At 31.6% G+C, this 21,514-nt stretch overlaps 2 protein-coding genes across 17 annotated transcripts in view; one reads left to right on the forward strand and one right to left on the reverse strand.

The window, feature by feature from the left end:
• Positions 1-1,471: 1,471 nt before the first annotated feature.
• On the reverse strand, positions 1,472-12,690 carry LOC131955785 (TOM1-like protein 2). Of its 4 annotated transcripts, XM_059320047.1 has the most exons (16): positions 12,612-12,690; positions 11,388-11,472; positions 11,024-11,108; positions 10,753-10,899; positions 10,343-10,477; positions 10,074-10,130; positions 8,115-8,532; positions 7,883-8,031; positions 7,670-7,769; positions 7,227-7,353; positions 6,969-7,044; positions 6,794-6,808; positions 6,491-6,514; positions 5,540-5,602; positions 5,311-5,350; positions 1,472-4,046 (listed from the first exon to the last, which is right to left on the reverse strand). In XM_059320047.1, exons 1-16 carry the CDS (start codon positions 12,661-12,663, stop codon positions 3,904-3,906), a joined length of 1,716 nt encoding a protein of 571 aa, XP_059176030.1. In that variant the 5' UTR covers positions 12,664-12,690; the 3' UTR covers positions 1,472-3,903. The 4 variants fall into 4 exon arrangements, with proteins under 4 accessions (XP_059176030.1, XP_059176031.1, XP_059176032.1 ...); XM_059320048.1 differs by lacking the exon at positions 6,794-6,808; XM_059320049.1 differs by lacking the exon at positions 6,491-6,514.
• Positions 12,691-17,163: 4,473 nt separating this feature from the next.
• The window catches only part of LOC131955787 (uncharacterized), a 39,900-nt gene continuing 35,549 nt past the window's right edge, over positions 17,164-21,514 (forward strand). For 12 of the 13 annotated variants that reach the window (XM_059320054.1, XM_059320057.1, XM_059320056.1 and 9 more), the window contains exon 1: positions 17,164-17,306. The gene's annotated coding sequence lies outside the window, so the exon portion shown is untranslated. Of the gene's footprint in view, positions 17,307-20,989; positions 21,055-21,514 lie in introns of those variants that run through there. The other variant, XM_059320055.1, reaches the window with a different exon arrangement.

A 21,514-nucleotide genomic window follows, 5' to 3' on the forward strand; every position in this document is an offset into this window, starting at 1 on the left:
AAAAGTACTCTCATAAATTAAAAAACTAGTCATTTATACATCATTACTTCAAAGCTGTAAATATCTAATACACATAATTAAAATCATATTTATTAACCTTCGTATTTGAATTTTTATCAACAATAAATTATTATCCAGTCCAAAATTATTGATTGTTCCATTAAGTGAATTCTACAATGTGTATTTCTCCTTCATAATTGACAACACATTATATATATATTTATTTTTTTTGATAAAATTATATGATACATCCCATCAATGTTATTTAATTTTGTTTTAAAGGATTATTTTTTATGAACAATAACTCAACTATAATAATTTAACCATGAAACAAATCTTAAGTTATTATTAGTACTGTCATTCTGTTGTACTCTTACTATCTCTTTTGAGAATTACTATTTTTTTAATGCTTTTACCAAAGATGTAAAAATTTGATTTGCTTGTTGTTTAAAGTAACTTTTTAATAAGATGCTTCCATTTTGTTTTCCTCAAGTAAAAGTTACCATGAGAAAAAAATTGTCATTCATTCCCATGGACTGCACAACCAAGGTCAAGAGTGGCGCAGTCTGAGAACTTTCTTTCTGGGGGTCCATGGGGATAGGGGTTAGAACCAACCTCTCCTTCTTATGCCACACATTGTAACAGGTTGTTTTTTTTCCATTCTATGACCATATGTTCCCATTTTGTTCATCAGCTTTCTTCATCACTCAAGGCAACTTAATACTATACATGAGTTTACATAATTTATTAGCATTCTAATCTTTGGTCAACCTGTAAAGTCCTTGCTTTCTGTTAGTTATTTACACAAGCTGTTTTCTTCATCACTCAAGGCACCCTAATACTATAGATGAGTTTACATATTAGCATTCTAATCTTTGGTCAACCTGTAAAGTCCTTGCTTTCTGTCAGTTACTTACACAACTGTAAATTAGACAATTATATTCTGCTTTACAGCCTAGACTGCTTGACCACTATCAATTCTTGCTTTAGAAAACTCACCAGTTGGACATTACAGATTTTAATTAATTTCAGCTTTCTTCCAGGATTTGAAATTTACTTGTTCCATTTTCAAAATTGCTAACAAACTCATTAGTAAGCTGAATTTATCGATTTAAAATTGTCTATAAACTTTTGGTAATATGTTACCAAAAGTCATTTTGTAAATTCATGATTTTTGTTTGTAGTCTGTTGTGTGTAAATGGTTTAAAATATGTTGTGATTACTGTTAAAAAAAAACTGTTAAAAATCCAATTAAATTAAACTGGTGTGCTTAATTGTTTTTAAATGCCTTGATATGCTTTTGTATATATAATGATCTATGGTTGTGTTTATAAATCACTTGGTTCTTTGATACAAGTTTGTATTAAGTTGTAAAATTCACTACTCTAAGCATAGTATGAAAGACTTTTTCATTGAAATATGTAGTCCTTGTAAAGAATCATGAGACAATAAATGACGTTGAACAGTACAATGCATTTATACTTTATTGTAGTCTGCAACAATGGCAGAAATTTGAAAATTCCACAATTTTACAAACAACAAAAATTTTGTAATAAAAACTCATTACATCTTCAAAAACTGAAGTATACTCTTTTTGTACTACACTCTTTAATAGAATAACAGGAATGACTTTTAACACTCTTTAAATATTAAACAGTCCAATACTTAATTAATTGTTATGTTGAATTGAACAAAGTTTTCCTTAAATGCACTAGTTTAGCAAAACAAACCCTTTACTTAATGCTCTCTTAAAAAGAATGTTTCACTAGTGATCTTAATTCAATGAAGCGTGCAAAAAAACATCAAAGACCAGTTCACCAGAAGAAGCTGCTAAACATCATATGATGTAACATATTCTAAAATGCAAGTTAAAAGTTGTATTTAAGTTTGTGTCCATTTTATTTGAAAATAAAATCAATACATAAAATTCGGTTTACTAAAATTACTGGGCAATTTTTTAAAAAAATCAACACTGGGATGTTTTAGTTTGGATGGGACCTATAAGAAAGCGCCGAGCTCCAATTAAACTGAAATAAGCACTTATGAATAAGTTTGTAACAGAGGTGAGGACACATTTTGCACCACTTCAGTAGACAGCTATCAAACACCTTTGGCTTTTGGTGCCATCAGCAAAAATACTGTTAGTGGTTATCCAAGGAATCCATTTTTTTAAAATAAAAAAGAATTCGTTTACTTTAACAAAATGAATAACAAGCAGAAGTATAGAAAATATACCACTAGCCATTAAATATGTAGATCTACTATCAAGCTACAAAATCAGGGGAAAATAATTGAAAAAAAAAACATTTGATACAGATTTCTTTTTATATTCCTTTCCTAAAAATAAAAACTATAATCGGGGAACAATTTAAAGAATAAATTACTTATAATGTTAAAATAGATCATGCTTACAATAAAATGCCTTCAAACAAAATTACAACCTGGCATAAGATAAAGAGGCAAAACATTGATCAGTTCATTATTACGAGGACATTCACAATGAGAAACTAAACACATAATATCAAGGCATATCACAATGTTATTCATTCTCATGCAATATAAAAAGCAGTTATGAAACTGTTTTCTATATCAATCAATTATTTGTATATGAGTTATTTAATCATTCAATCTACCGGTACTTTAAAGCTTTACTAATGTATTTAGTGCATCTAGATGCAGAGTTTTACATTCTTAGGACAGGGGGAAAAAAAGCTGTTCATGAACTGATTTGACAAAAGCAGAAAGTATATTCTTTTGCATTTAAAAAATTTAAGGTACATGGCTTTAAACCAGTGGTTCTTAACCTTGGTTAGATCAAACCCCTGTGGTTTAATTGAATCAATCTCAGGGGTTCGGCAGAGGTCAAGACACACACCCAACTCATTTGATCCGCTATCAAATTTTGTCTATTAAGAAGGGTTCGCTTAATGTGCATATATAACTGGTGGGGTTCTGAACCTCCAAAAAGGTTAAGAACCACTGCTTTAAACAATACTAAAGGCCTACAACCAGGTAATTAACAGGAAAGATAAGCTATATCAAAATTATGGTTTTAACGACAATCAGGCAACAAAAAAAGCTGTATCAAATCACAAACCATCAGAGATGTGAAGATAAAACACTGCTGACAAAGCAATGCTGTAATTAATAACTGCACACACAACTTTTACTCAGTATAAATATTTAAATATATTTCAATTTGTACTTTTTTTTTAACATAACTATCTTGGTTAGACTATAAACAACAGGGACTCTTTGTAAATTATAATAGTCATTGTTTAAGCATTATTACAACCAAATAGATAATACTAAAATGTAGCAAAATTATTACTAAAATGTAGCAAAAGTATTGCATTACAATATTAGTTTTAAGTATTCTGATTATTTCAGATAGCTTCAATTTACTTCCCAGCCAGATGAAGAGGATAAATATAATTTAACTGGGGTAAATGATGAAGAATCAAACGATGAATTATTGTCAATTGTCATTAGGATATATTATCCAAAAAAAGGGAACTTGAAAAAACATTTTCTAAGGCAGAAAGAAGTTATACATTTCTAATGTGTATGTATGTGTGTTATGTATATTATTTAATTGATTGCATATCCTTAAGAAACTGCAAAGCAGGATACATGTGGCCACTAATCAAATCTAATATTCCACCATTAAAAGACTTTAGTATTCAAGTTAAATAAATATAGAATTTTACATATTTGTAGATGTCATTTTATTATCATAAAATACATATTGTCTTCACTTAAAATTGTCAACAATCATTCATGGTTAAAAAAAAAAAAATTTCTTCTCAGTGAAACACATAGGTTGTTTCAAACAACATAATATAAAAGTTTACAAATAATTTATAACAAATGAAAATAAATTCTTAGAGCTAGCACCAAACTTCACAATGCAAATAATGGATTTTCATCTTCATCTTTCTTCTGAAGAGTTCGGGTGGTCCTTGAAGGTTGTTGCCCAGTCTGTGCTGAAATACTTGGTACATTTTCAGTAACAGTAGCTCTTTCTGACAAGAATCTGTCAAACTCTGTCAAAAAATTATTTACACATTAACATGTGTACATGGTGCTTTTATTTTATAAGTTCATTTTTAATTAAAATTCTCTTGAAAATTAGTATCATTCGCTAATAGAGCCACTAGTTCTAATTTAAAAAATGACATTAACTTCATTAAGTTTTTCTGTTTTTTAAATGTTTTCTTACATCACACAGTATTTTTCTTTTAATGCCTGCTAAAAAAATTTTGACATTGCTTTACAAGTTATTATGTCAATAATCATTTATTTCTATTATTTTGTGGAGTAATCATAGATTCTTTTTTTTAATTTCACAATATAACAGTAAAAACTCTGCAATCAAGATCATTGTCATTTAAGTTTAAAAACATGCATACCAAGTCACCCCATTACAGTAACAATAGAATACATTGAGAATACATTTAAAAATTTTAAATTTATTAATTTAATTTTAAATTAAATAGGCCTATTGATTAAAATATTCCTTTTCTATTACAAAATACTGATGAGCATTATTTATTCATGTAATCTTTTGTTTGTGTCAATATTAAAATACATTCAACAAAATAAAACATTTGTTGCTAGTGAATTAGCCCAATTTTCAACAGTATATTAACAATACAGAAAATTTAAAGAAATATATTTTTATATGCCTAAATTATCTTATAAACCAGCACCTTAATGATTCGTATTATAAAAGATTCAAAGTATAATGTCAAATGTGCAGAGTAAACACTCAGTTTGTCTAAACTACAAATCAGGACAAAAAAAAAACATTAAAATTCCACCAAGGACCACCCCAAGGCAAAAAGTACTAGGAGTATTTTTCTGTCTAATGTGGGATAATTTCAAGAGAAAATCTTTTTAGAAAAATGAATTCTTTCTGAGCTGTGTTTGAAAATATCAAAGATACTCACATGACAGACCCATCTTTAAATATAAATTTAAAATTACTGTCTCTTATAAACTATGGTAGTGTTTACAAAGACTTAGAATACAAATCAAAAGAAGGTGGATGTTTTGAATAAGCAAAAGTGACATACGGCAATAAAACTAATTTTCTATCAAATTATTTATCCTTTAATTTTGCAGAGTTATGTCCCTTTTGATAAGACCAAAAGGATTAATAACTGACACTTTGACTTAAAAAAGGTGAGTGAGAGAATTTTAAGCATAAAATATGCACAGGACTTGTGCAAGCTATTTCCAGCATTCACATTTTTAACTCTAGTATCTAAAATCTATTAGAAATAATCAAACTAGATCTAATAATACCTGAGCTAGTTATAGGTTCTTGCGGTCTGCCTTGAGTTTCCTGAAACAGAACATTGAATATTTGTAACCATTCCCAGCAAATACACATTTTAGCTTATTATTATTTAATTAAGAATAGGTTTAACAGAATATTGAAAATTCATCATGTAAGCTAAGTGGTTCTGTTAAAAAAAAACATTAATCCCACAAAAAGTTGTAGCTTCTTTTCAATTATAATGTCAGGACTCACCCCTGCTCCATGCGTGGCTAACCATTGTTCCATTTCATCATAGTCCGTCTCTTTATCTTGAAGCTACAATATAATATATTAATTACCTTCAATTAAGAATAACATTACTAACAAAACTGAGCTATTTTTCTGATATCAGAATAAGTTTCAAAGTTTCAGAGTATGGAAAATAATGCAACTGAAATGGTATATTAGAGTATAAAATAATAGCTGTTTTATACAAAATAGAATAAAGTTACAAAATATGTAACCATTAAGCTAAAATTACTCTTTATTATGATTTTACTGTTAGGAACAAATGATAATGACTACTTATGTGTTACCTATTAATAAAGATTTTTTAAATAAAAAAAAAGGTATTTAAAGTAACTAATTTCAACTATTAAAATACTACTGAAAGTAAAATTATAATAATGTAAAAAATATAAATTGTCATGAATCATGCATTGATTAATTGAAGTCTATAGTGAAGAAAAAAATATTTTAAAAAGTGTGTTAACATACAAGCAAACAAATAGAATAGAATAGGGAAAGTAATGCTGCTATAATAACAATCTAGCTATAATAAATCACTATTTTTACAGTGTAAAAACAGGCAAGGGATTAAAGACAATATAACATACATTGCATCAAGCTATTGAACTCACATGAAAATAAAATAAACATAGATTTCCACAACAGATAATGTTAATAAATGAAGAAAAACCCCTCTAATTAACAGTTTTTAATTACCATAACCAGGTTAAAAACAAAAATAGTAAAAAGAAAAGTGCAGTCTATAAATAAAGGAAAATTAAATTGATAGATAAACCTCTATTTGAGTAGATAAACTAGCAGCAGGGTTGTTATTTATAAATTAATCCTTGGTTATTAACATGCAGTCAAAGTGACAGTAAATAAATAAAATACTGAAAATCAAACAGTGCTTTGGATAGTTATACATGAAAATACCTTAAGGGTTTCTTCATCTGACATCTGCATAGAGGGATTAAAGAAATTAAACTAAATGAAATATACAACCTCTGCTTTAAGTCAGTGATACTATTATTTTGTGAAGCTTAACCCATGTTGATTAATTTTTTTTTATAGTTTGTGAAGAAGCACATTGATTTCTACTGTGTGTGAGTTAATAAAGTCATATGATCCAGTGTGGATAATTTTCATTTGCAGAGCCCTTTGATTTCTAGAATCAGCATAGAGATATGATACAATAAAATGTAAATGATGGGACACACTAAATGAAAAGACACTTACTTTTAATGTTTCTTGCTAGATAAAAGTAAAACAATGATAAAACACAATTGTGTTAATAATATTAAGCTTAGTCTTAAATTAATTAGTTTTTTTTCCAATGAAAAATTAGCATACAAAATAAACATGAATTGAACAATGAACTGGAATGTGAGAACTGGACTTGCACAAAACTTACAGCTGTTCTTTGAGCTACAGCTTGACCGAGGCCACCGCTGTATGTGTCTGTCTGCTGGACATCATATCGTGTTGTGCTGAAATACACAGGTCAAGCACAAACATTTCATTTTTGTTCACACCAATAATCTAATTTTGCAAAATATAAATTCAGCTTTTTAAGCTTCACTGTCAGTATTGAAAAAAATAAAATTGAGACAAAGTGTACAAAAAATAATGGTGATTGTGTTGTGTGGAAATAGAATGGGTATCAACTTACGAAATGTTTTGTTTACTTTGGTCAAAGGATTGTCTGGACTGAGCAAACATGTCGAAGTCGTCTGTTGGGGGTGGGGGTTGTTGCGGAGGTGGAGCAGTATTATTACCTACTACAGTCCCTCCTAATGCTGTAATATAGAAGTACACAAAAGTTTTAATCTTATTTTTATGATAAAATGGGTAACTCCTTGGCAACATGTCTCAAAAATAAGACTTAATCTTACTGTGCATGTAATTCTATACTTTTTATTTTGAGATTTTTTATTCTAGACTATCAAAAGTGTATTAATATTTATGCAGATGAACTTTTCTTGTATATTGTAACATACTTTAAATGTGCTTTTAATAATTATTTAAATAATGGATTTTGAGATATTTATCTTATCTGGGTGATAATAAATAATTTGAAGTACCAAATGGAATGCATAAAGTCAGTGTACTCACTGAGTGCTGCCATTTGTGCATTGACAGTAGAAGTTGCAGGTAAAGGATCATCACTTAAGTCTATTAAGTTTCCTACTTTGGGATTTGAAGCAGCAGGAAGCTAAAAAACAAATTTGTAATGATATAAATGAAGGAATTAATTAAATATTAAAAAACTATGCACATATTTTAAATTAAGTATATGATGCAGCAGAGGGAAAAACCAAGGGTTACTTGATCATATGCTGGGGGTAGGGTATCATGTGGTGTACTCTCTGCAACAGGTGTGGAGGCTTGACCCGACTGCCCAGTACGGTAGCGCTCAAAACGTTCGTATCGCAGAAACACATTATTCAGGTCATCATTAACACGCAGGAGGTCATCTGAATAACATTAAAGAAAACTATATATTTTATCGATATAAACTTCTTCATATTTACAAAAAATTAAATGCATGAAAACATACTTGTAACTTCCTCAGTGGCTATTTCATTTAAAAGCTCCACAATCCGAGACTGCATCTGCCGGCAAGTCCTGTTCAACTCTTGCAGAAGTTCTAAATCAGATGGGTCAACATTAGTAGGACTAAGTTCTGTGAGCATTTCACTCATCACTCGAATGTTGCCGTGCACTACATCCAGCTCACGCCGTAATTTTGTCGTCTGCTCTGAGCTAAGAGGGGTGTTGCTGCTGTCTCCAGGGGCTGGTGGAAATGATCCTGGTGGATAAGCTGCGGCAGGAGGATAAGCTGCGGCTGGCGGATAACCATGAGGATATCCAGCAGGATAACTTGTAACAGGTGGATAGCCTGCAACTGGTGGGTACCCTCCAGCTGCAGGATACCCTACAGCTGGGTTATAAACAGGAGAAGATTGAGTTGGAGGCTGAAAAAAAATTGTTTAAATAATCCCTGATCAGTCTATTTCAAAAGTGCAGACATTCACTTTTGTTCACTCAATACTATCAGTATTTTAAAACAACAAATCAAGATCAATCAAACAATACAAAAAATAAATTGAATCTCATTTTGTACAAAAGACAAAAACTGTATCACTGCCAATTTGGCAAAACAAATTTATTTGTAAATTTAAAGACATAAGCCTTCTTTTACCTCATTAGGAATTAATTAATTATATTCCTCTTTCCATAGGGCAGCTAAAAGGTTGTATGGTTTGTATAACACTTAGATTTCTAAGGGTGAGCTAAGACACTATTAGATCACAATTTGTGACAACATTTGCAGGCAGCACTCTTGTTGACAAAAGAACATCATAAGAAACAATACAAAATAAAGTAAGTGGCGCTCTTAAGCTACAAAGATTAGCATGAAGTAGAAAATGCTGCTGGGAGTGATGGAAATTAAATCCACTTAATCCTTGGTAAATCCATTATCAATCACCTCATGCAATTATTTCTACAAAACAAAAGCAATTTGCATGCACAAAAGTCAAATTTAAATATTAGCCCAACCATAACCTTCTTCTCTATCATTTGCTATCACAAAAAACACATTAAACACTAAGAAATGTATCCACACTTCTAAAAAGTTTAAACTACAAATCATTTTTTGCACTGGAATCTATTTCAGATTTTTATCAAAAAGACTTGACATAGCGCAATACAATAATGCATGTAGCAATGCAAGAACAATATAAAAAAACAGATTCATAAAAATTAAAAGCAGAGATTTTAAGCATCAGAGTTTAATTCAGAAGAAAACAAACAGGTAAAAGAAGCTCTGAAAATAGAAGTGTGTGCAAAAAAACAATCTATATTTTGTTGTATTTACACCAAAATGATCTAAGTTCTTATTGACAATGAAGCTGTCACCCCATCTAATAGAAATGTAACAACAACCAGAGAGATTTGGGCACAAACCTCATCATCAGACTCATTAACCAGCTCGGCATACTTTTTCTGGACAGAGAAACACAATGGTCACTTTTTGACCCTAAAGACTTATGCATTGTATGTTAATACACTGGGTTATTATTTAGAAACGACACAAATAGAAACCTGTATGAGCTTTCACAAATTTAGTGAAAAAAATTGCATGAGGCACTAGTAAATATAGATTTAAAATGTGAGCACGTAAAATCTTGTTATAATTCATTATGTGAAAGATGTATACATTTGTGGAACAGTATAGATTAAATGTGAACAGCAAAAATTCATTATGTGAAAGAAATATAGAAGTTGAGGAGCAGTAAAACATTTTCCTCACCACACAGTTTATGATGGGGAGCTATTATTGCTTGTAAAACTGGCTTTGTATTATTAATGAAGTTTAATCCGGTTCATAAATTATTTAAATAGACCATGAATGATGTTAAGAGGGAAAAACCTTTGGTGTAAATAATGGAAGTTACCTTTGCTAAAAAGGACAATACTTTGAATATGAGCAGTAAATAATGTGAGCACTTACCCCTCTGCTGCTTCCTCCCCGTTCATGTAAAGGTGGCTGTTCTCTCTCAGGTACACTCTGGATCAAACAGGGGAAGTAATTTTAACATGATATAGGGTAACAATGAGTAATGGACACACATTTCACAATCCTGGATGTGTTGAATTGAATTAATTGTTAAGTATATTTTAACAGAAAAATAACCTATACAAATCTTTGCACTATAATTTTTTTTTACAAAAACACAAAAGAATGTAAAACCCTTTTTTAAGAACAACTGTTGTCCTTACCCTGGCTGGAGTATGTATAGGAGCAAGATTATCAAGATCTGTCATTGGAAATTCTATTCCTTTCTGCTTGAGCTCCTGGTAGACTTTTTCTACCTCCTTCAGCTCAGCATTACCTCGGAATGCATCAGCCCATGTCTAAGTATTTTAAAATGTGACTATAAGAATATACTTATGGTACAAAATAAAATTTTAATAAATTATAGCATTTTAATTAACCTATATATTATAGTTTAGGTTCACATGAAAATGTTTACAGGTGAATGTATATAAATTTTCACTTGACTAGCTTATTTTTCATAATTAATATACATTAGTTAAAATTAAAATGTTAATTTGTCAACAAAAATTTCTGGATAAATCTGATGGTGATTTTTTTTTATCTGTGACTCAAAACATGAATAAATTCAAACCTGTATCATGCTCAAAACTTTTTCTTGAACTATTTGTGGTGGATCATTTTTTGGCCCAATAATTTTAATCAAATCATGAAGGAAATCTTTGTTAGCAACTTGAATATGAAAACGGCGACCGCAATTTTTCACACAAGATTCAATGCACTAGAAATAGATTAAAAATTAAACTAGATAACAAGTACAAATCTGCCATTTAATTAGTGTTAATTAAACTATGAAGATATCTCTAATAAAATATGTAACGCTAACATTATAAATAATAACTTACAGTAAGGCAATACATAACTGCTGTATAATTCTTCCCAACATTTTGAGATATTCTTTTTCTAAATGCTTTAATGGCATCCTTCGGACTGAAAAATAAAATATAAACTTTCTTAAATGAAAAGCAACAAAAAATAAAATCTTAAAATATTTGCTTATTAAATGTATAAAGACTACAATATTTGATTATTTGATTTGAAATAGTTATTTATTAACATTACAAGAACAACAAAGTGTTTACAAATGTGTTATACTTTTAAACATTTACTTTATGTTATAATATTCGCACTTTCTAATCAACTGGAAATGTGCTGAACATAATTTATATTTGAAAAACAAACTGTTTAAAAGATTGCAAGATAAATTACCCTTCATCAGTTTCATTTATGACATCACAAACTTCCATATAAAGGGCCCAATTTTCTGTAGCATGTGTCCCATCTGTGGCTTGTTCTAGTTTAAAAAGTTACACTTAAAACATTTGTGCAACATCAAGTTATTTAAAACAATTCTTTTGCTAATACAAAGTATAATTTATATTATGATTAAATTTATAAAAATGGTCGTAAGTAAATAATGTCACACTTTAGCATACCTAACATCCCTCTTTAAATCGTAATTTTTGTTTTTTGATTTCTTTATAAAATTTGTGAAGTAAATTTGTCTGTGCTCTTATGTCGGCGCTCTTTTGTCGTGCGCTCTTTTGACGGGGTGCCATTTTTAGGGTCCTAAATCTAAAAAAGCACATTTGCGCTCTTATGTCGGCGCTCTTTTGTCGGGAAATTAGTGCGCTCTTATGTCGGCGCTCTTTTGACGGGGTGCCATTTTTACGGTCCTAAATCTAAAAAGCACATTTGTATTCCATGTCAACAACATTACGGAAGGATTTTCGTCAACTCACTGGTGTCCATTGAATTAAAACTTTTCAGTATTCAGTAATAAATGAAGACTAGTGATGTTTCCAACAGATGCAACCATGCTCATCTACTATAGCAGCCATCTTGTTTATTTTTTTTAATTGTAAACTTATAGCGCAAGATTCAGGGGAAGCCACTCTAACTTACAGATGGCCGCTTTTTATATAGAAAATCCTGCTTGCAAACACGGCTGTTTAAAGTTAATTTCTTGCCTATATTCAATGATATATTTAGCCGTTGATATAGGTTTATTATTCATTTATCTCTAGGCCTAATATTTGACACAAATATATTTTAATATATCACAATATTAATATTTTGAATATACTTCTATTAAAACCTTGACAATGAGGTAAGTGTTTCGTACATTACAAGCCGCGGGCGATTTTACGTACCTAAAACGATAGATTTAAATAGATTACCTACTCTACACAATACACATTTATTAAAAATTTATTTACACTACAGTTCACTACAGTACAGACAATTCAGACATCATTTTTTAATTTTTTAACATTTTTTAGAATCTAAATTTTAGATTTACCATTATGTAGTTTTGTGGTTAATTTTAAAATAACCAGTCATATAAAATAGTGTAGCCGCATATAACTTTCAAAATCGAAAAATGCATAAGACTATTATAACCTATTTAGGGCACAATATGTCAAAACTCACCGATTAATTGCCCTACTTGGGTAGATAGAGGATTACCAAAGAGGGCAGCCATTTTGATTGTTGATTTGTTAGTAATGTTATTTTCGCTGAAGTACGTCACTTCCTTAAATTACTAATATGAAAAAAGTAATCGTCTAGCACTCTTATTCTTATTTATATCTAGATCTAGACCCCTCTAGATCTAGATCACTAGATCAAGAGATTGGATTAGATTCTAAATGTTAGTTAGCAGTGGGGGGGGAGGGGTGAACAAGACTAGCAATATTTTAATAAATTGACCTACAGTTTCTACAAAAACCACGTTACCAACAAACAATCAGATCTATCGTGCTCTTGCGAACTTGACATGGTCATTAGAGATCGCATACGCTTTCTCTTCACAAACGTGTGTGTGTGTGGGGCGGGGGGAAGGGGGGGTGACAAGCACGCTATTAGTTTGGACTGGAGTCCGGCCCTCACCAAAAGCTATATTTAAACCTGATAATCATAAATTATTTAATCTGATGTGTGAGTAATGACTGCCTTCTCCCTTAATATTTGTTGCCAACCACAAATTTGCATAGAGGCGTCACAAGAGGTGAAGGGAGGGGGGGCAGCAGTGGTTCTTCCAGACTTTTTTCTCCGGGGCACTTGATATTTTCGGGGGGGGGCGGTCAACATTTTTCGGGGAGGGGGGGGCGGACACTAGTAAAAGGGTATGTTTACTATATAAATTCCATCTCGTTCGGGGGGGGGGTAGACTTTCTTCGGGGGGCTCCGCCCCCCCCCCCCTCTCCCCCCGAAGAGATGCCTGGAAGAAACTCTGGGGGCAGTAGGTGCGGATCGCACCATATGACCTGGTGACACCATTTAGGGGGGGGGGGTGACACCATTTAGAGGGGTTACACCAAGACAAAAAAAACCTGAATTTTCAAAGAAAAAATTGATATAGAAAATGTATCAAAATGTAACAAAAATTTAAAAGGGGGGTGGGGGTGAAAACAAGAGAAAAACGGTTCATTACACAGATATAACAAAGCTTATTTGAGTGAGCTTAATTGCCTTATAAAAGTCAAATACGCTCTGAAGTGTATGTTGGCAACATTTGAAATAGAGGGCGGGAGGTGAGTGCGGTGACACAATCACATTCTTTTTTACGGTGCTTATTTAAGTTATTAGGCCCATAATAGACTAGACATTCCACAGCAATACAGTTATGGAAATGTGATTGTATACGAGTTGGATAAGTGTGGAAATTACTCTAATTATTTAAATGCCATATTGAAAAGCATTCAGTGTTATAACCAGCATTCAACCAAATGGGAACAGAAAATACATTTCAGTGACATATGACATTGCTTTACTCTCTACTAGTCCTATTCCGTAATAAAACGCTGTAAAGAAATGGTTTGACAATCCATTCCTTTATTCCTTTGTGCGTTTTTATTTTGTGTGTACACAGTGTTTCTTCCAGACTTTTTTCTCCGGGGGGGGGGGGGGGGCACTTGAAACTTTTGCGGGGTGGGGGGCGGTAGACTTTCTTCGGGGGGGGGGGGGCGGACACTGTTAAATGTATGTATTTTCTATATAACTTCCATTTCGTTCGGGGGGGGGGGGGCGGTAGACTTTTTTCCGCCCCCCCCCCCCCCCCCCCCCCGAAGAGATGCCTGGATGAAACTCTGTGTGTACACAATTGATACGGAGTGAGCTGCTGAATGTCGAGGCTTACTATACATCTGAGTTTGCAACGCCTCTTCTCACGTGGTTTCTAATTCCAAGAAAGTACACACTTTACAAGTTATCGTTCCTTTTTTTGTTTGAACATTTGGTAATAGCAGTTTATTTAAAAAAAAAAGCCTACCTCCGATCCGTAGACTATCTTGTCAATTAAGGTATTGTTAAAAGATATTGATTTTGACCAAGTTATTGATAACTTTGCACTTTTAAAAATAATAAACCGGGAGTGATCTCCCCTAAACTTTCTCGAATATTCTTATATAAAATAACAGGGGATGGGAACTCGGGCTATAGACATGATTTTTAATCCATTTTTAAATACTTAAAGTTTTAAAAATAGAATAAAATCTCGTAGACAAATTAATTGCACACCAAGTGAACGCCAAATAAAAAGGCGCATAATAGTGCGCAATATTATTAGTACTTTTAAAATTTACATTAGTTTTTTGAGAAATCGGAAGTAGCGTAATTTACTACTTCCGATCAACGGAAATTAATCAAAATTTAACAGAAGGTAGAGAATTAGATCTTTTACTTACCTTTGAAATTTCATTTATCTATCTGAAATAGTACTCAAGTTATAGGCTTTTGAAAAATTCAAAGTAGGAAAAGTACCACTTCCGGTTATCGGAAATCGCTCAAAAGTTGATACGGATCTACGATTTTGATAAAATACTTATATATGAAATTTCATCAACCTAGCTGTAACGGTACTCAAGTTATCGTGTTTACACACACACACACAGACACACACACAGACACACAGACATACGGACAGGATTGCAAAGCCCAGTTTTTCAGAATGGATTACGCATAAAACCTCTTAATTTTGATAAATCTGGATTGATAATTTTTGCCCGATTAAAATAAGTCCTCTATACTTCGTATGTGATGAAGGACTGAGGTGTAATACGGTGAAAATTGTTAAAATTTCAAGAGATTTTTTTGCACGATTACAATACTTTCTCTATACTTCGTATATACGAGAAAGTAAAAAAGGATACATTTTAATTCTAAAATGTAATGTGTAAATGTCTTATGTTTTAATAAATGTTTAGTCTTAACATTTTATGTGAACTGTATTCCCTTCTTTTATGTATGGCTTTTCTTACATTATCATTAATATTTTCTTTGTGGAATCTATATATACCTATAGGTACATGAATATATATATATATATATATATATATATATATACATATATATATATATATATATATATATATATATATATATATATATATATATATATATATATATATATATATATATATATATATATATATATATGGGTCATTCATAAATGACGATTTTTTTGACGATTTTTACCTCCCCCCTTCCCTCCGTCACACGTCGTCACAAAAAGCCAGACGACCCCCCCCCCCTTAAATGACGTCACATCTCACCCTACAACCCCCTCCAATTTGCAGGTGAATTTTTTTTTTAAAACATCGATATTTTTCTAAAATCTTGTCTTAACTCTGTCAAAATAGAGTATTTTAATCAATTCCTATTACAATTTATTAAAACAGTTTTCTTAAACGCGAAATAACGTCTAAAATCCGTTTTCTAACATTGCCTTTTTATAATGCAAAAGTGTGACGTCGCACCATCTGAACCACCCCCTTCCCCTCATCACACACCGTCACAAAATTACGGACCCTTCCCCTCCCCCTTACGAGTGTGACATCATTTATGGATGACCCCATAGTTTAGCGGGAGGGGGGGGGGGAGGGAAAGAATGACACCCGAACTTACCGCACCCAGTGTTTCTTCCAGAATTTTTTCTCCGGCGGGCACTTGAAATTTTCGGGGGGGGGGGGCGGTAGACTTTCTTCGGGGGGGGGGGGGGGTGGGGCGGACACTATTAAAAGTATATATTTTCTATATAAATTATATAAATTTCATTTCGTTCAGGGGGGGGGGGCGGTAAAAACATTTCGGGGGGGGGGGGGGGTAAGAGATGCCTGGAAGAAACTCTGACCGCACCAGGTGACACCCGACCTCGCACCGCCAGTGGATTTGCATATTGTGTCTTAAGGGTCATCTTTTTATGAAGTTCACACGGGGGAGGGGGGAGGTCCGAAAAAATTGACTTGTGTGGACGCGTATGGACTGGAGGGGAGGGGGTTCGAGTCAAGAGCACATATTGAATTTTACATAAAAATACTTACATAAAAATTAAGTGCCTAAACCGTCAATTTATTCTTTTTGTGCGCCTCTTTTTTTTTCTTTTGCTTAGCACTGTTCCTTGCCTTGTCAGAAACTATATATATATATATATATATATATATATATATATATATATATATATATATATATATATATATATATATATATATATATATATATGCGCATATATACCCGTTCACATATCCGTGCTTTGACACAATAGAAACTGCGCTTTTTGGAGAACAGAAAAGAATGGCAATAAATACAAAACAGCTGGGTTTTTTAAAAAATAAATTCAATTTCGTTCGGGGGTGGGGGGCGCGATCCACGCCCAATCACTCATATCACACGGACATAACCACACACAATCAAAATACAACAAGTGATGTAGATCCAACCCCACACGACCTTTCTCCCCACTCCCCGTGAAAAAAAATTGAAGGTAAATAATAATTAACAAAAGTCATTATCTTTTAAATTACCTCCCCTAACATAAAAAAAAAATCGAAGCTTCACCTTTAACCGTACATAAATTTTAAAAAAAAAATGGATTGACCTTGGTCTAGAAATAGTTATTTCAGTTGTGTCCCTTTTAACTATATATAGCTACAATTTAGAGTCATGTGACAATGAACAGGCACGAATTATTACCCTTGTTGTTCTAAAAACACAACTAGATCTAGAATCTAGGCCTATTCGCAGTATTTGGTGTTATTGGCAGATTCATTATCTACGTCGATAGCAATTAATCACAATATATAGAATAGATCTATCATCCTTATAGATCTAATATATTTACTACAAAAGGTAAAGTTTTAGGAAAACACATTTTATTTTTAATGTTGGATATTCTAAAATCTAAACTTCTAAACTTAACTAAACTGAGTTATGAAAGTGAAATAAAGTAAGTCAGTAGCTACTAGCTAGGCCTAGCTACTAGATAGCTGTAGCTAGCGAGCTATCTAGATCTAGATCTAGTAGTAGTAGACACTATTTAATAAATTTAAATTTATTAGGTTAACTATTAAGTTACTATTTAATATTTATTTACTATTTAATAGTATTTAGGCCTTTAGGGTAATCTATCGTTTTGGATACGTAAAATCGCCCGCGGCTATTAATGTACGAAAACGTTACCTCATTGTCAAGGCTGTAATAGAAGTATATATTGTGATATGTTTGTGTCAAATATTATAGAATAGATAGTTGAATAATAAACCTAAATCAATGGCTAAATATATCAATATAGTATAGGCCAGAAATTAACTTTAAACAGCAGTGTCTGCAAGCAAGATTTGCTATATAAACAGCAATTTGTAAAATAGAGTGACTTCCCCCTGAATCTCGCGCTATAAGTCTATCTATATATATATAATTCTCTTCTGGGAGACGCTAGAAAACAAGCTGTAAACGCGCTCCCTACCGCCACCACCCCTACATGGTCTGGTGTTCATTTATTACTGAAAAGTTTTAATTCAATTGTTTAAAACCAGGTACATAAATGAAACAAGGAAACATTTTTGTATTTTTTTTTTTTTGTATTTTTCAAAACATAATGTGAAATAATTATTAAAATGTAAGGAGTCACCTGTTTTTCACATTACAAGTCGCTAAGAATTTACGTACCTAAAACGATAGATTACCGTTAGGATACAACCCATTATTCTAATATTAATCATTTATTTAATAAATTTAATTTTAATTTAATTAAAACTCTAGATTCTAGATCTAGTAATTCTTTTCTATGATAATCTAGTGGCACTTCTTGTCTTTTAAATGCCGCCCGTTGTCAATCTTCTTGATTGTTAAATGATCAACTGAAGTACAAACATGAAACCAATTTCTATTTTACTATCCATTTAGTAAATTTACATAAGAACAAAATATAAGTTTGTTTTGGTATTGGTTTATGGTAAGCTTTTGATGTGCTGACAACACTACTACTTGTACTAGTTACTAATTAGGTCTGCTTATGAATATTAATAGGCCTAGGTAATTAGAACTAATATTCATTGATTTGAATGGATTTAATTAATCATTTGCATTGAATTTTAATGAATGATTTTGGATTTTATTAAAAAATATATGTATATTTAATATTTAATAAAAAGATTGCGTGCCTTATGCTTGCTTCTCTTAATATACTTATATGTATATGCAGTCATTTTTGTCTGTATTTTGGTAAATAGTGTGCTAAAGTTATTATTTATGTAATAACACTTCTATAGAGATTGTTCCATGTTTATGTAGCCTAGTCATTAAGTTTAAGATATATGGAATGGCAACATTCCATGCCAGTCTACAACTGAAAGGTTATTTTTTGGCTTGTCACCCTCTATACACATGTGCATATTCCACATATTAAATGAGATCTTTTTTCTCAGTTAATGATGTTGTCTGCTGATATAGTATAGTTTAGTAAAGTTCCCTTTCAAACCTGACGACCTATGGGGCAAGTGAAGTAGAGTTAGTGTGGTCAGCACTATGCCCAGCCGCCTTCACTTTCCCTACCGTGAGTTAGGAACCCATCGGAGTTGGGTGTACTCAGAGACGGTCTACTGGTTTGAACCCGGATTGGAACTCAAGACTTATGGGTTAGCAGTCCAGCTCTCTACCGCTAGACCGCTCCGTCCCATGTTGATATAGTAGTAAAACTCAAAATCTATTATTTTTTTAAAGGTGTTTTTTTTATCTTCATTGCTCCTAACTCAGGGCTTGCGCATGTTCTGTTGTCTTATATTTAAGGTCTCGTCAGGTTTGCTCTTTGATTACATCTTGTGTTAAACAAATACAAGTTAAACCACTCCTTATGATTATCCAATACAAAAATGAAATTGGTTATACTACGATTACTGACTTTTAGTTTTGACAAATTTTTGTTTTACTTACATAAACCTCAAACTGGAGGTTATTTTTTGTCTAGAGATCCAGAAAGGATAAAGTATTATACTCCTGCATACCACTATTTAAAAAAAATACTTACACATCTACATTTATGAGTTATAAAGCTCATAGAACTAATAATATAAGACCCTTTCAGTTGATTAAGGGTTAAGGTCAGTGTTCATATTGATTTTTTAGTTTGTAATGGTATTATTATAAGAAATTATAATACTTTCCTTGAAGATAGTCTTTTTTAGGAAAACTTTCTATATTTTGACTAGGAGAACAAACATTGGATTAATTACATAATTAAAAGCTATAATTATGTCTTAATTGTTTGACAAATAAAGTATGCTAAAAGTTTTTAAAATGTTCTAATAAATGTAGGCATTTCATACTTCATCATTACCTAATCTTATCTATAATAATGCATACGTATTTTAAATGGGTTATTGAGTTTGTTTCTCTCCGTAATAGGTTTAGTAAAATGTATTGATCAGATGGGAAATATTATTTGAGAAGTAATACTCCTAAAATTATTGCTGGCAGGCTCACTAATTATATTATGAAGTGGTATATTTTAAAAAGAACACTATTTCAAGTAGACATGTGGGGTTGGTGTCTGTAAAGCTCATGGTCTCAGAGTTTGAACCCCTGGGCAGATAAGGCTCAATAGTTGGGGACAGCAACCCATCTAGGAGAGACAACTCCAAAATCTAACAACTGCTGTCTTGTAGTTTGTTCTTGGTTGCACAAAGACTATGGAAGTAAATCCAGAAAGAAAAGCAGGCTGTAATCTGAGTTAACTGCCTATAGAGTGCATAGCAATTTGACACATCATATTTAATTGTGTTTGTGGAAATCCTTTCCAACATTACAATTAAGAATGAAGTAGAAGCTAGACATGTCATTTGTATAAAGAATTTAATTAAGAGCGTAGATCATTCTGAGTCTTTAGATTAGGTTTGAATCTAATTTTGAAATGTGCTTCACATTTTTTAGCAACCACATTTTAGCTTTAGGAAGGTTAGGTTGATACTAATCTTTAAAGCTTATGAATAGATAATTGTGAATAGATAACAAAAACTAACTTATTTAGGCACTGTATTTATATTGCTTTCATGAGTGAAATAAATAAAACAAAATTAATATTTATTGTTAGTTACTAATGTAATTAAAGCTGATTTGAGCTCTTGAATGTCAGAGTGAATAATCACTGACATCATTAGATTTTAAAAAGTGGCATTTTTTAAATCACATGGTTTTCGAATACATTTTTGTAGAATGTTAAAATATATATTTTACAGTGAGATTAAAAAATCAGGTCAAAATAACAAGGTTGCATTTTTTTCTGAACTTTTCTGTAATGCAAGCAAGTGGTGTTGGTAAATAAGTTATTTTTTTTTAACCATATGAGCATAAAAGTAATTGTAAAAGTAGAATGTAGGCTATATATGTATATATATAACTCATTTAAAAAAACAACAAAAAAACCCATCAGAATTCTTATTAACTGTTGAACTTTGGTATTATATGATCAGTGACATAGTTAAATCACATGATTGTCCCTGTGCTGTCCAACCAATCACATGACAGTTTCATTGCTAACTTCTATTTTGATAAGTAGATTTCACTCTTGCTATCTCTTACCATTGTGTTAAGTGTATACTGAGTAAGTTGTTTTTCTCTTTGCCAATTACCCTAGAGAACAAAATTAGGGTATTGATTTATTATTTTAATTAACTTTTTTTTTTTGCACTTGCCAGTATTAATTGTTAAAGGTTAAGATTGTCTGATGTAAGAAAATTTTACTCTGTAAATTCTCAGAAAACTTAAACACTTTAAAACTAAAATTCAATACAAATTCTTGTTGGACTGACTCTTTGATATCTTGATTTAATATCCATACACATTATTAGTTTTCTTATCATTTTATGGTAAGCACATGGCAGTGTTTAGTCACACTTTTATTTTTGCTATTGCTGGCAACCATTTGAAATCAGTCATGCATAGCCATTGTGTTAGGTTGTATACTTCAGAAATCGTGTTGACACTGAATGTATCAAAGGCCTACTATTTTTGAATGAAGAAGTGAACATAGTTATAGTTTTTAAGACTCTTTTAAGTAAGAC

This window comes from Physella acuta, unplaced genomic scaffold (genome assembly GCF_028476545.2).
Source record: "Physella acuta isolate Inbredline_101_S28 unplaced genomic scaffold, ASM2847654v3 ptg001101l, whole genome shotgun sequence".
NCBI classification, from domain to species: domain Eukaryota; kingdom Metazoa; phylum Mollusca; class Gastropoda; family Physidae; genus Physella; species Physella acuta.

Excerpts from the sequence above, each read along its gene's own strand:
- LOC131955785 (XM_059320047.1), bottom strand. The coding sequence starts at position 12,663 with ATGGCTGCCCTCTTTGGTAATCCTCTATCTACCCAAGTAGGGCAATTA. Across the intron at positions 8,032-8,114 it reads AGCCACTGAGGAAGTTACAA|ATGACCTCCTGCGTGTTAAT; the intron begins GTATGTTTTCAT and ends AATGTTATTCAG. Across the intron at positions 7,045-7,226 it reads CAAAGTAAACAAAACATTTC|CACAACACGATATGATGTCC; the intron begins GTAAGTTGATAC and ends TGTGTATTTCAG.